We start from the raw sequence: 14,685 nt of genomic DNA on the forward strand, positions 1-14,685 counted from the left end.
CCTTTCTTGGTATAACCTCCTCACTGATTTTCCAAAAACTTAGCTTCCAAATAAACTATGTACAGTTAAATTTAGTCTCAGATATTATTTGGAGGGAATGGATTTGAGCAACTAGAGTTAGCTCTATCTATATAACCATTCTTTGAGATGATCTCTCATATTCAACAAAGCAAGTTTGAGGTTACTTAATACTCTATGTGAAACAGAAAGGATGTAATTATATTTTTGCCCAAATGATTACAAGTTAATTCATATAACCTTATTTATTCAAATTCTTTCTCCCCCTAAAAATTTCATAGTGGATTTTCATTTCTGATGTTAGTATAATATAAGAAATGAGCAAATGCTTCCTCTGGAGGAAGAGAAGACATAGTCTTACTATGGGTAGGTACAACTCATTGAGGTAGCTGTCATATTCAGTTGGCCATATTAACTGGCAAATGCCTAAGTGTAGATGTCCAGCAGGCAGGTGGATGTATGGTTTCAGTGTCCAAGATCAGCAAAATCTGTCATAATGAAACTTCTTGTTCAGTCTTTGCATTGCTATCTTTATATCTTTGTTTCTCAATGTATAGATGAGAGGATTCAAGGCAGGAGTGATAGCAAAATCAACAATAAACATGTATTTGTCAACTGATGATGTGGGAAATGGCCACATATAGATAAATATGCATGGAGTGAAAAATAGAACCACCACAGTGATGTGAGCTGACAATGTGCCAAGAGCCTTGGACAAGTCCCCAGAGGAACGTTTCCAGACAGTGACCAAAATGAAGACATAGGAAAGGAGGAGCAGGAAGAAGGTCCCTATGGTTATGACGCCACTGTTGGCAGCAACAACAAACTCAAAGTTGGCTGCATCAGAGCATGCAAGCTGTATGATCCTGGGAAAGTCACAACAAAAGCTGTCTATTTTATTAGGACCACAAAAAGGCAAGTTTATAACAAATGAAAACTGAGTCATAGCATGGATCACTCTTGTTACCCAGCTGATGACTATCAACAGAACACATGTTCTTGGTTTCATAATAGTCAAGTAGTGGAGAGGTTTGCAGATGGCTACGTACCTGTCAAATGCCATGGCTATGAGCAGCACCATCTCTACTCCTCCCATGGTGTGGATGAAGCATGTCTGTGTCATACAACTTTGGAAGGAAATTACTTTGTGTTCCTTTAACAGGTCTGTGATCATCCTAGGAACTGTGGTGGAGGAAACACCAATATCATTCAAGGACAGGTTGGCCAGCAGGAAGTACATTGAAGAATGTAAGTGAGAATCAACAATTATCAAAAAGACAACAAAGAAATTTCCCAGGATGATCCCTATGTAGAGCAAGGAGAACGTTATCATGAGAATAACTTTAGTTTCCCAATAACCTGAGAGTCCCAGCAGCACAAACTCAGAAACCACAGAGCCATTCAGTCCATCCATTGCTCTGGTCACAAGAGCTGGTTTTGAACCACCTGTGGATAGAACATGATGAAGAGTCAGAATCTGTGGTATTAACTTGTGCTTCCCATTCTGTGCACCAGAAACCCTTAGTTAAAATATCATTGAATTCATTGACAAACATGTAAATAAGTAAAGTAATAGAAACAGCAAATTATTGTGATTCAATTAAAAGGAAATTACACTGTATAGTATATGGGAATAAAATTATTTCTTTCCCTTTTTATCTGACTAGAAGTGTTTGTTTTGCTTGCTTTGCCTCTCTAGGATTTATGGAAATGTTTTCTAAATTCTTTCTGGGTGTTTTCCCAGCCTAATGATCTCAGGTTAACCAAAGTGTTCTCATACTATTCTGCTGCAGTAAGACACATTTTTTTTTTTGCTTAACATATATTTCACCAGTGAAGTAGAAATTTACATGTCAAGATTGTTATTCACATGATGTGTGGGCATCAGCACTGGCTACTTATGACCATTAAATTAATATGAAAACCTGGTAATGAACACAAATTTTCTTTAAATATTAATGATATTAATACTTATTATTTTCATCCTTCATACAGAGCTTTGGTATAACCACTTCATTATTTTTAAAACCACACAATTCATGTGTAGATATTGTTAAATGAGACCCATTATGTAAATGAAGAATCTGAGTCTTAAATGGATAAGCCCTTACAGCCATGATATGTTATCCAGAGGTGTAGGATACTGGTAACCCATACTCTTCAACGTGGCACAAGGATAGCCCCTTCAAGGCACTCTGGAACTTGCCCAGATATCATTGAATTGTATTTCCTTTAAATTCTGTTGACTCCTATCAATGCAGCAAACTTTCTACTTAAATATGAAATAGCTGTATGGTGGACCCTTTCTAATTACACCTTACTCCACCAACCCTTTACTGGCAATCCTTACTTTTTGTTTATAACATAAGTCAAAATAATCCAGTTTATACAGATGCATTAGTTCTTGTGAAGAAATCTGAATTATGAATATTTCATGCCATTGTCCATTTTGGGTCATCATTTCTTTTTATGTAGCTGTAGGATTTGCTTCTCATTATCATGACTTTGTTTCTGTAACAAACAAATCTTGTCTTTGGCTTCTTGGATTTATAATGCTGTTCTCCTTCCTGCCATTTGTCAATGAAATTCCCTTTGTTCACACTTTTGGCTGAAATCGCTCAATTTCTGAAGAAATTCCTTATCTCAGATTAGGAACATAAATGTGATTTTTCTAATCCTGGTGTTACAGCCACTGATTCATTGAACATTGAGCATTTGATGCAGAAACAAAGTTTCATAGGGTGCAGGCACTCTATTCACCCATCATTTCATTCATTTAATGGTATTGTTATTCCTGAAGGTGCAACAGGTGTGAAGTTCTAAACGTTATATACTACAAATGACACATTGAAAATTTTTGAAAGAAAGTAGGACTCAAAGGGTAAGTTAAGCTAACCAACAAAAGATATCAAGAGTCTTTAAATTCTTTTTTTAATGAGAAAAAGTTGATCTCTAGTTTTTTTCCATACACTATAAACACCTTTTTCTGTTAATTGCAGCAGAATGAAAACTGTTTCTATTACAGCTCATTCCAAATTTTTCTCCTACATTTCTTTAAAAAAATTTTTATTGGTGTATAATAATGCAAAAGAGTGTGTTTCATTGTGTCACATTCACACATGCATGTAACAAAATTGGGCCTATTTCATACTGTTCTGTACTTCTTGCTATTATACAAAGGTCACCTCCCTTCTGCTCATCCTTCATTTATTTGGTGATTCATGGGCTATTCCTATATTTTTATTCAATATCAGTTTTACTGATTTTAAATAGTACATGCAGATGAAATTTTAAATCTGTTCCTTTATCTCAGGAATCCAGAGTATAGTGTCAAGAGTTGTATGTGGTATATACATAGAAAGTTCCAGCTCAACCTTCCTATCAACCTGTCAAACTCCAACTCACAGTCTTTTAGCATAAACAATGATTTTATAAATGTCTTAATTATTCTCTCAAATACCCAATAGTCACCTGATAGCACTCTTGTCTGTATTCCAGATTGCTTCTCCAGGGCTCAGTTTTTATATCCAAACATTTAATTCAGTTACTTCCTCTTCATTTCTATTGTCATTTTCTTTCTTTTGCCTTCAATGTATGCATTTTTCCATCTTAACAACTGAAGAAGCCATTGTCTGTTTTCTTCCCCAAGCTCTGCCTCTTCAATAGTCTGTTTCCAGATCTGTTGCATACCTAAAGTCAAATATGATTACTTGCTAGTACTATTGAAGGCCTTTTGTGGGTCTATCACAAATAAATTTAGTTTCTAGAGCATATCTCATTTGATCCCAGGATGTAATCAGTACAATTAGAATTTAGATGATATTTCCATAAATATTTTGGGAAGGGAATTAATTAATCAGTCACTGGATAAATTAAAACTGTTTTTAAAAACTGTTTTTAAAATCAGTAGAACAGATGAAGCGATTTGAGGAGAAAGAAGAAAAGATGGGAAAAGGGGAGGACTGTGGAATGAATCCAACCAAACTTGTGAATGTGCATGCATGATTACGGCATGGTGGGGGATGGAAATGTAACAGTGGTTGATATGTTGTTTACATGTAAGAATATGTCACAATGGAACTATTTTTCTGCATAATCAAAATGCACCAATTAAAAATTATAAATATATATATTGCTAAATAATTTCTAAATTAGTGGGTGTGATGAAAAGTGAAAACTCCAACATCGGTTTGTGATATACTTACTCAGAGCTACCACTACTGGAAACAGGCTTTTGTTGATGAACTTTCTTTGGATTTTACCTTACTTCTAAAATTAAGTCCAGTTTGTTTTCTGCAGTGAGAACTTCAGTGAGAATGTGTCCTCCTCATTGCATGTGAAAGGGACTCTGGGTAGAGAAACTTTTCAGCTGTGTGTTTTAAGTGGAGCAATGATTGGAAAGACTCTCCCTCTCTTTCTCTTGGAGATCCTTAGTCACCTACTTTCTCTCAACTTAGTCCTCAAGGGACATGAAACTGTCTGTGCTGGATTAGAGTTACTCTATTCAAAGAAAATTAAAAGCTGGTTCAAACAGCAAAATGATGTTTAGCATTTGTTCTCTGGTGTGTGTAGAGGAAGTAGCACTCTTCTATTTGTTGTGGGTCTCTGGTGTCACATGACTGTACCTATATGTGTGTTCTTCAGAATTCTGTGGAGGGCAGTTCTGGCCAGCTCAGCATCACAATGTTGTCATTGTGCTGGTGACTTAAGGGCCCACTTGGACTTGTGCTTCCTGTGAGTCAGAGGAGCATTTGGGTCTCATCATTCTCAGTGCTTCCTTCAGTGGACGTCTGAAGTTCACAATTTGATTGTGAAAACATAATCTGGTATTTCCCTCAATGATGAAAATGGAAGGTAACCCCCTACTGTACTGCAATATTAAAACAGCATATAGATCCAGTCTAATTTAATAAGGTTCTTACAACTCACTGGAGACATTTGTTCTGAAGGTGGCCTTCATTTCTCCTCTCTTGATTTTGCTCACTCTTGGATGTAATAATCACCATGCTTGGACTACATTTTCTACTTCTGTTTCTACATATAGGGTGAGCAGAGCACATACTGTAATCTCCCCTATCCACAATTTCCCTTTATGTGATTTCAGGTTCCCATTAAAAATTTCAGTGTGAGAAAAGGGCGATTAGAGTCCAGTAAGACTATGTGGAGGGAAAAAAAGATATAGACCATATTCACACAATTTTAATTGTAATAGATTGTTTTAATGGTTCCACTACATCATTGTATATTGTTTTGAGTATCTCGCTGTGACACCTTTCAAGGTCAGCTTTTATCCTAAGCTAACTCAGTCACAAATGGCTGAGATATCACCTTATAATGAGAAAAGATTTTTGACCATGATTTTAGAGGTTTTGATCCATGATTACAGGGCCCTGTTCTTAGTGTCTGTGGTAGTGAGAACTTCACAGCATATACACATGACTCCGCAAAACAACTGATATCTCTTTCAAAAAGTGAAAGAGAAAAAGAAGAAAGAGTTGGGATCCCAGTACCTTGTTTAAGGACATGGTACAGTGAGTGGAATATCTCTGACTGACTCCATCTTTGAAAGGTTTCACCATCTCACAATGACCCCAAACCAGGGACCAGGCCTTTATTTAATAGATAGTACTTTGGGGGACACATAAGGTCCAAAGTATAGCTATAGTATATGTGTACCAGGAAAAGCAGTCAGAGAACTTAAAAGTTCACTATTTGTTCAATTGCTGGTGTATTTCAGACACTTTTCTGGTACTACCATTTAATCATGATCAGGTCTACTCATTTGCAATTGAGGAAAGAGGATGACAGTAGCCAAGTCACTTGTCCAATGTAACAGAGCTATAAAGTGAGGAATGTCTGAGCAGTAGCATATGGGGAGGTTGTTGTTTTTGAGGAGAGTTGGAGGTTGTATATGATTTTGTTTTATCTTCAAAAAGCAATGATGATGTTGGTGATAAAGTAACAGAAGTCCTATCATTTTGTGAATGCCTTTTAATTTTCAATTTTTAAATTTTATTTACGATGTAACTTATGTATAAAAATTAAAACTTAGAAATTCTCCTATGTTATTTCACCATCAACCACATACTACACCCTGACTCAGGCAACCATCAATCTGTTTTGTTTGTTGGCACAGTTGTGCCTTATTTATTTTTTTAAATTCATTTTTATGGTATAGACTTGAGGGTTTAACATGAAATTTTGATGTGCATACACTTAGTAAAATGCTTTTTATAGTAAAATAAAATGAGCACGTTCATCACTTTACACAGACATGTTGGGTGTGTGAGCATGTGGGTGTATGTGTGTCTGTGTGTGTGTGTATAGTAGGAATCTGTAGTATTAGTCTGTGTTTGTGGTTAGAGCTGCTACAATCTTCTCTCAGCACAATGTTCTGTATGCAATAATATATTATTTACTATAATGCTTATGCTACATTTTCTCTAGATTACTCATATTGTTTAGTGTTCTTTTTAAAATTTATTTATTCTAGTTCTCCTTATTTCATCCTCCACTCTGTTCCTGGTAACAGGTCTGCTTCTTACTATTCATTCAACTATTTTAAATTTCTACATAAGAGTAAGTTCATACATTGTTTATCTAAGTCTGGCTTATTTCATTTAGCCAGTTTGCTCCACATTGTAAAAAGTATATTTTACAAATTTTTAAAGTTAAATAATATTCCGTAACATAGGCATGGCACACTATTAGCTCCATTTTAATTTTTAAGAATATAATTATCCACAAAGGTTACATGTTTGCATTCATACCAATATTGTTAAAGAGTCCCTTATCCACATTCCCAATATCAACTTGATATCTCTTTACTTTTTGGTAATTGACATTGTGAGAGGGGTCATATGCTATCCCATCTTTTTTATTATTTGCAAATGATATAGTGTGTTCCCTTCTGAGCCTACGTTTCCTCATTGCAACTGAGATTCATCCGTGTTATGCTGAGCATTAGTGGTTTTGTGTTATTGCGAAGTATTATTCCACTCAATACCTATTCTACCCACTTCTCTCCACTTCTCCCACTTCTACATCTCCCCACTTTAGAACTTTAGGGTTTGTCCAGTTTTATACTGAATAAGAATAAAATTGTGTAAACACTGATATATTTACATCACATATAATTTTCATTTGCTCAGGTAAATAGCTAAGAGTAGGTTTACTGTGTCAAATGATTTAAACAAGATCTAATGATACATCTTTTAAAGAACTATACTGAAAAAGATGAAATGTGTGGTCAATATCCACACAAAAGTTATATCTGTAAGTGAATATTTTATACTGTTAATGCATTGTTTTTAAAAGTTTTTGTGGCTCACCATAAAAACAAAGTAGATTCCTTCTGTCGTAAACAGATGGGAGATGTCAAAATTTATAGCATGCAGCTAGAGTTAGGTAACTTTACATGTTGGAGGACCCAATTTTCACTAGAGAATAAAATGGAACTTAATGGACATGTTCATAGAGCACAGACTAGTCCCAACTATATACATCAGATGACAGAGACCCTGAGCACCGTGGATTACCCCACATTCCTTGCCTGTTTGCTCACCTTTAAAGCAATGTTTCTCACTTACATACTAATGATACGATTGTAAATGAGTACAACTAATCTTGAATTCAATATGGAGATTCTTCAGAAGCCTAGAATTGGAACCATTACATGATCGTGTTGTGCCACCCCTCAGTAATTATTTTTAAGAATTAAATTCAACATACATGCAAACATGCATGCAATTTATGCATACCCATGTTTATAGCAGTACAATTCACAATAGCCAAACTATGGAACAAGCCTATGTTTGCCTCACTGGATGAATAGACAAAGAAAATGTTATACACACACACACACACACACACACGCACACATATACATAAAAAATGGAGGCTTTCTTAGTCATAAATGTGAATGAAATTATGTCATTTGCAGGAAAGTAGATGGAATTTGAGATTATTAATTGAAATAAGCCATACTGACAAAGTTAAGTCACATGAGTTCTGTTGTTATATGGAAGCTAGATAAAGAAGAGAGAAAAAATAGAGGCTCTCATAAAAATGATGGAGACCATTAAAGTAGAGTAAGTGCACATGTTTGAGAGAGAAGGGGAGTTCAAGGCAGGTACTGGGGATTAATATTGGCCAAAATTGAACACTTCACAACTAGTCTCACTATTATGTATAATTATAAAGCACCAGTACAAAATATTTTAAAAACAGAATTCATTGAGATTTTCTTTAAATATAAGGAAGAAAGGGAAACAAACAGACCATCACATTATTACATAGTTTTAGAGGTATGTCAGTAATATCATTGTATGTGATCTCATTCTTTTCCATGAATAATGCTGATTCTAAATTCTCATTAGTGCTTGAAATATATTTGTCACACAATGAAATAAACAGCACAGTTATGTTTGGACAGTGTGAATGGAGAGTATTATTGTCAGTGTGGTGTGGTGGTAAACATGAGAGTTCTGTGTTATGGGTATACTGGATTGACAGGCAGTTGCTTGGGACCCCTTGGTTTCTGAATTTCCTAAATTTAGAGCATCATAAGATAGTGTGCCCTTTTCTCAACTGCAAAAGCAAGGCACAGACAGAATCAATTATACTGAATCTATACATGAAAGATGAAAGTATAGTGTAATTTTAAAAAGTCTTTTGAGTTCATTTGATTAATTTTTTTTGGTGGTCATAAAAAATCTTTCTTACTTTAGTCTATAGCTATAGTTCCTTAAGTGTAACTAAAATGATGATTTCTGTCATTTCAAATCAGATGACTTGTGTTGATGTGAGACAAAGATCACCTATTACCCAATCACATATGTTTTCATCTATCATGCTAGCTGAAACCATAGTTGGCCCCTGACTTGCTGAACTATGCACATGCTGAAGGGACACCTTGCAGTTGCTGGTTTATGTGGCACGTATACAAAGCAGAGAATCGTAGAAGTTCCTCAAAGGATAGAAGTATTCAGGCTAACACCTTTGTTAGTTTTATGTAAATAGATAAATAATATTTAATTTACACATTGGTAAGAATGGAATAATATGAAGTGGTTTACTTTTATCAGTAATGTTTCTTTAAACAACAGAAAGTGTTCCTAACAGTATGTCCTGGCTTTTGAAAACCTAGAATATTTTGCGTGAGAAAGACAGGACATGACCAAGAAGAAATGTACCCTGAAAAGTGAATAAATACTCCCAATACCTTGTTCTTCAGTTGGGAAATATTTAACTGCAGGGTCTATGTAGTCTGCTAGTGAGTCAATTGAGGCTCATATCTCAGCATGCTTTTCCACATGTGCATGCCTCCATTCTCAATATCATTTCCTCACTGATGGGTTCAAAGGTTAGCCTCCAAATAAACTATTTTCAATTAAGTTATGTCTCAATAAGGAAATAGCCAAATGGTCATATAAAGTTTATAGGTGAAAGTTATTAATTGTCAAACCCTGGATTTTTGTTTTGGATCTGGTTTTGTAGGTACTTATCACATTATGAAAAGTGTTCATTAATGAAACAAAAATAGAGAGGTAAGTTTGAAAAAAAATTTGTTTCAGGTTTTGTTTGGAGGGAATGAATCTAAGTAACTAAATAGATCTACTAGTCCCACATATATAACCATTCATTGTAATATTTTCTGACATTCAACAATTTAAGTGTGAATTTATTTACAAACTCTAGGGGAGAGAAAGGGGATGTCATTACACCCTTGTGATGAAGTGATCACAGGTTAAATCATATGACCTTGTTTGTACACATTGATTCTGTATCCTAAAAAAAAGAAGAAAGAAAAAAAAAAGAAAACTTTTAACACAGTAGAATCATTTCTGAAGTAAATACTGTATAGGAGGAATACACATAATCCTAGTTTGAATAGGAACAGGTCAGTGATGTAGATGTTACTACAATTGAGCACATTGAAGTACAGATGCCTAAGTGGAGGTGTCCATCACACAGGTGAAAGTAGTTCCTGAGCTCTCAACGACAGACTAGTCAGCAGAATCTGTCACAATGACACCTTTTGCTCAGTCTTTGTGTTGCTATCTTTATATCTTTGTTTCTCAATGTATAGATGACAGGATTCAAGGCAGGGGTGATAGCAAAATCAACAATAAACATGTATTTGTCAACTGATGATGTGGGGAAAGGCCATATGTAGACAAATATGCATGGAATAAAAAACAGAATCACCACAGTGATGTGAGCTGACAATGTTCCAAGAGCCTTGGACAAGTCCCCAGAGGAACGTTTCCAGACAGTGATCAAAATGAAGGCATAGGAAAGGAGGAGCAGGAAGAAGGTGCCTGTTGTTAAGATGCCACTATTTGCAGTAACAACAAACTCAAAGTTGGCTGCATCAGAGCATGCAAGCTGTATGATCCTGGGGAAGTCACAACAAAAGCTGTCTATTTTATTAGGACCACAAAAAGGCAAGTTGATAACAAATGAAAACTGAGTCATAGCATGGATCACTCCTGTCACCCAGCTGGTGACTATCAACAGAAAACATGTTTTGGGGCTCATGATGGTCAAGTAGTGGAGAGGTTTGCAGATGGCTGCATACCTGTCAAATGCCATGGCTATCAGCAGCACCAATTCTGCACCTCCCATGGCGTGGATGAAGCATGTCTGCGTCATACAGCTTTGGAAGGAAATTACTTTGTGTTCCTTTAACAGGTCTGTGATCATCCTGGGAACTGTGGTAGAGGAGAGTCCCACATCGTTGAAGGACAGGTTGGCCAGCAGGAAGTACATTGGAGAATGTAAGTGAGAATCAGCAATAACCAAAAAGATAATGAAGAGATTTCCCAGGATGATCCCTAAGTAGAGCAAGGAGAATGTTATCATGAGAATAACTTTAGTTTCCCAAGAACCTGAGAGTCCCAGCAGCACAAACTCAGAAACCACAGAGCCATTCAGTCCATCCATTGCTTTGATCATAAGAACTGGTTTTGAACCACTTGTGGATAGAATATGCTAAGAGTCAGAATTCGTGGCACTAATGTGCATTCCAATTTATGCTGCTACTTCTTCATGTGGGTCTCCAAGCCTAGAGTTAAAAATCATAGAGTTAAATAAGAAGAATGTAAATAAATAAAGTAATAGGAGTGTCAAATTATTGTGATTCATTTAAAAGGACAGAACACAATATATCACATGGGAATAAAAGAATTTCTTTCATTTTTTTTCTATGACCAGAAATTTTTCTTGTGCTTTATTTGTCTCTTTAGAATTTATAGAAACATTTTCTAACTTATTTCTGGGTATTTTCTCAGCCTAAAAATCTCAAGTTACCGAAAGTATTCACATGTTATTATTCTGTAATAAGCTACAAATTTTTCTTTGCTTTGTATATGTCACCAGTGAATAGAGATTTTCATGTCAAGATTGTTATTCACATGATGTGTGGACATCAACATTCAAGAAATTATGACCATTAAAATGAACACCTTTTAGTGAGGTAAGACATTATTAAAGTAATAATATTAGTACTTTTTATTTACATTTTTTATGCATAGTTTTGTTCTAACCACATCTTCATTTTTAAACAACACATTTCACATGAGGATACTGTTGAATGTTATCCATTACGTAAATAAAGAATCTGAGTTTCAAATGGATAAGCTGTCAGCCAGAACTTGGACCCAGAGGTGCAGGATACTCGAGTCCATGCTCTTGAATATGCCACAATGAGAGCCCCTATAAGCGTACTCCAGAACTTGCCCAGATATCATTCTAGAGTACTTCATTAAATTTCCTGTTAACTTCTGTTGTTGACTCTTATAAATGCAGCAAACTTTCTATTTAAAAAATGAAATATCTGAATCTTGGACCCTTTTTAAATACTCCTTTTTCTACCCAACCCTTTGTTGGCAATCCTTAGTTTTTGTTTATTCCATAAGTCAAAATAATCCAGTTTGTACAGATGCATTTTTTATTGAGAAGATATCTGAATTATGAATATTTCCTGCAATTATCCATTTCAGTCATCATTTTTCTTTATATTCTGTGGGATTGGATTCTGTTTTCATGACATTGTTTTTGTAACTCCTTTTGTTGTTGGGTTCTTGGCATTATGAAGCAGTTCCCCTTTTTACCTCTTGCCAATGAAGTTTCATTTGTTCAAACTCTTGGATGAAATCTCTCAATTTTTGAAGAGATCAGCCTGATCTCACATTAGGAAGATGAGTATGATTTTTCTAATACTAAAGTTATGATCCTATTACCTTGGCTTTTGATTCATTGAACATTGAGCATTTGATGCAGAAATATTTAATTAGATATAAAACAAGATATTCCCTAATGACCATATCTTCTTAAAGAAATGAATAGTTTCATATGGTGAAGATATTTTATTGGTTCATCATTTCATTCATTTAATGCTACTGTTATTCCTGACAGTGCAATAAGTATGAAGTTCTAAATCTTATATTCTACAAATAACACATTGAAAACTTTGAAAAAAAGTAAAACTCAAAGGTCATGTTAAGTTACTGAACAAAAGACATCAATAGTCTTTAAAAATTTTTTTTTCTATTAAGAAAAAGTTAAATTCTAGTTTGTTCTATTTACTATAAATCTCTTTTTCTGTTAATTACAATAGAATGCACACTGTTTCTATTACAGCTCTTTCCCCATTTTTCTCCTACATTTCCTATAAAATCTTTTTTGTTTGTATATAATAATTATTCAAAAGACTAGGTTTTATTGTGGCACACTCATACATGCACATAACATAATTTGGTCAATTTCATACTATTATGTACTTCTTGCAATTACACAATTGGCATTTCCCTTCTTATCTTTCAGTTTTTTTGTGACTCATAGGCTTTCCCTATTTGTTTTATTCATTATAAATTATACTCATTTTAAATAGTACTTATATGTTGAATTTTAATCATCTGCTTTATCCTTGGAATCCAGAGTACTATGTTCAGAGTTGTATGTGGTATATGCATAGAAAAGTTCCACCTTGAACTCACCTTTTCTATGCATATACCATCTTGTGATATAATATAATGCTTTAATAAATGTCTATTAATAAATCTCTATTATTTTGTAAAATGCCCAATAGTCACCTGATAACACTCTTGTCTGTCCTCCACATTCCTTCCCAGGGAACAATTTTTCCATCCAAACATTCTATTCAGTTGTTTTCTCTTCATTTCTATCATCATTTGCATTTTTTGCTTTCAACATATGTTTTTCCATCTTGACAACAGAAGAAGCCATTGTTTCCTTTGTTCCCCAAGTTCTTCCTATTCCATAGTTTGTTTCTAGATCTGATGCATATCTACAGTCAAATATAATCACTTGGTACTCCTACTGAAAGCCTTTAGTGGGCCTATCACAAACATATTAAATGTCTAGGGCATATCTCATAAGATTCTGAGGGGACATTAGTACAATTGAAATTTAGAGGGTATTTCCTTAAACATTTTGGGATGGGGTTTAATTAACTAATCACTGGAAAAATTAAACCTGTTTCTTTCTGTCTATTTTTTTATTTTTTAAAAGAGGAAAGATCAGTAGAACAGATGAAGGGGATTGAGGAGGAAGAGGAAGAAAGTACTGGAAAAAGGAAGAACTATGGAATGAATCTGACCAAACTTGTGCAATGGCATGGGGGGGGGGCGGTGGAAGGAAAGGTAACAGTGGCTGATATGTTGTTTATATGTAAGACTATGTCACAATGAAACTAATTTCTGCCTAATTAAAATGCACTAATTAAAAATTATAAATATAATTATAAATATAGAGATATAGATATATATGCTAAAATAATTCCCAAATTAACAGATTGATGAAAATTAAAAAAAATACAAAATCAGTTTTTTATATACTTACCCACAGACACCACTACTGGAAAATTGTCCTTCTTCCTGAGGAACAAACTTTGGATTCTACCTTAAGTCTGAAATGAAGTCCAGTTTGTTTTTGGCAGTGATGATATGTTGTCTTCCTGTGTCCTCCCTTCCTGTGGATAGGACTGTGGGTTGGGAAATTTTCATGTTTGTTTTTAACAGAGCTATTTGGGGAAAGAGTCTCCCTCTCTTTCTCCTGGGGATCCCTAGCCACCTCTTTCAATGTAGTCCTCAAGGGATATGAAACTATCTGTGCTAGTTTTTTTGACTAGTTTTCTAGTCAAAAAAATTAAAAGTTAGTTCAGACAGCAAAATGATGTTTAGAATTTGTTTCTCTGGTGTGTGTAGAGGAAGCAACACTATTCTATTTGTTGTGGGTCTTGGGTATCACATGACTGAACCTAGAAGTGTGTTCTGGTGACAGCTCTGAAGGTTAGAGTTCTGCTGAGGGCAGTGCTGTCCAACTCACTGGGCTGGTGACTTAAGGGCCCACTTGGACTTGTGCTTCCTGTGAGTCAGAGGAGCATTTGGGTCTCATCATTCTCAGTGCTTCCTTCAGTGGACGTCTGAAGTTCACAATTTGATTGTGAAAACATACTCTGGGTATTTCCCTCAATGATGACAAAAGAAGGTAACCCCCACTGTACTGAAATATTAAAACAACATATAGATCCAGTCTAATTTAATAAGGTTCTTAAAATTCGCTGGAGATATTTGTTCTGAAGGTGACCTTTATTTCTCCTCTCTTGCTTTTGCTTACTCTTGGATGTAATAATCACCATGC

At 35.0% G+C, this 14,685-nt stretch overlaps 2 protein-coding genes across 2 annotated transcripts; both read right to left on the reverse strand.

Annotated features, from left to right (window-relative positions):
- Window positions 1-496: 496 nt before the first annotated feature.
- Window positions 497-1,432, reverse strand: LOC107137678 (olfactory receptor 4F15-like). Its single transcript, XM_015480139.1, has one exon. It carries the CDS (start codon window positions 1,430-1,432, stop codon window positions 497-499), a length of 936 nt encoding a protein of 311 aa, XP_015335625.1.
- An 8,597-nt stretch (window positions 1,433-10,029) lies between these two features.
- On the reverse strand, window positions 10,030-10,965 carry LOC107137833 (olfactory receptor 4F15-like). Its single transcript, XM_015480272.1, has one exon. The coding sequence runs from the start codon at window positions 10,963-10,965 to the stop codon at window positions 10,030-10,032; it is 936 nt and encodes a 311-aa protein (XP_015335758.1).
- Between the last annotated feature and the right edge of the window lie 3,720 nt (window positions 10,966-14,685).

The sequence above is a fragment of the Marmota marmota genome, unplaced genomic scaffold, assembly GCF_001458135.2.
Source record: "Marmota marmota marmota unplaced genomic scaffold, marMar, whole genome shotgun sequence".
Taxonomy (NCBI): Eukaryota; Metazoa; Chordata; class Mammalia; order Rodentia; family Sciuridae; genus Marmota; species Marmota marmota.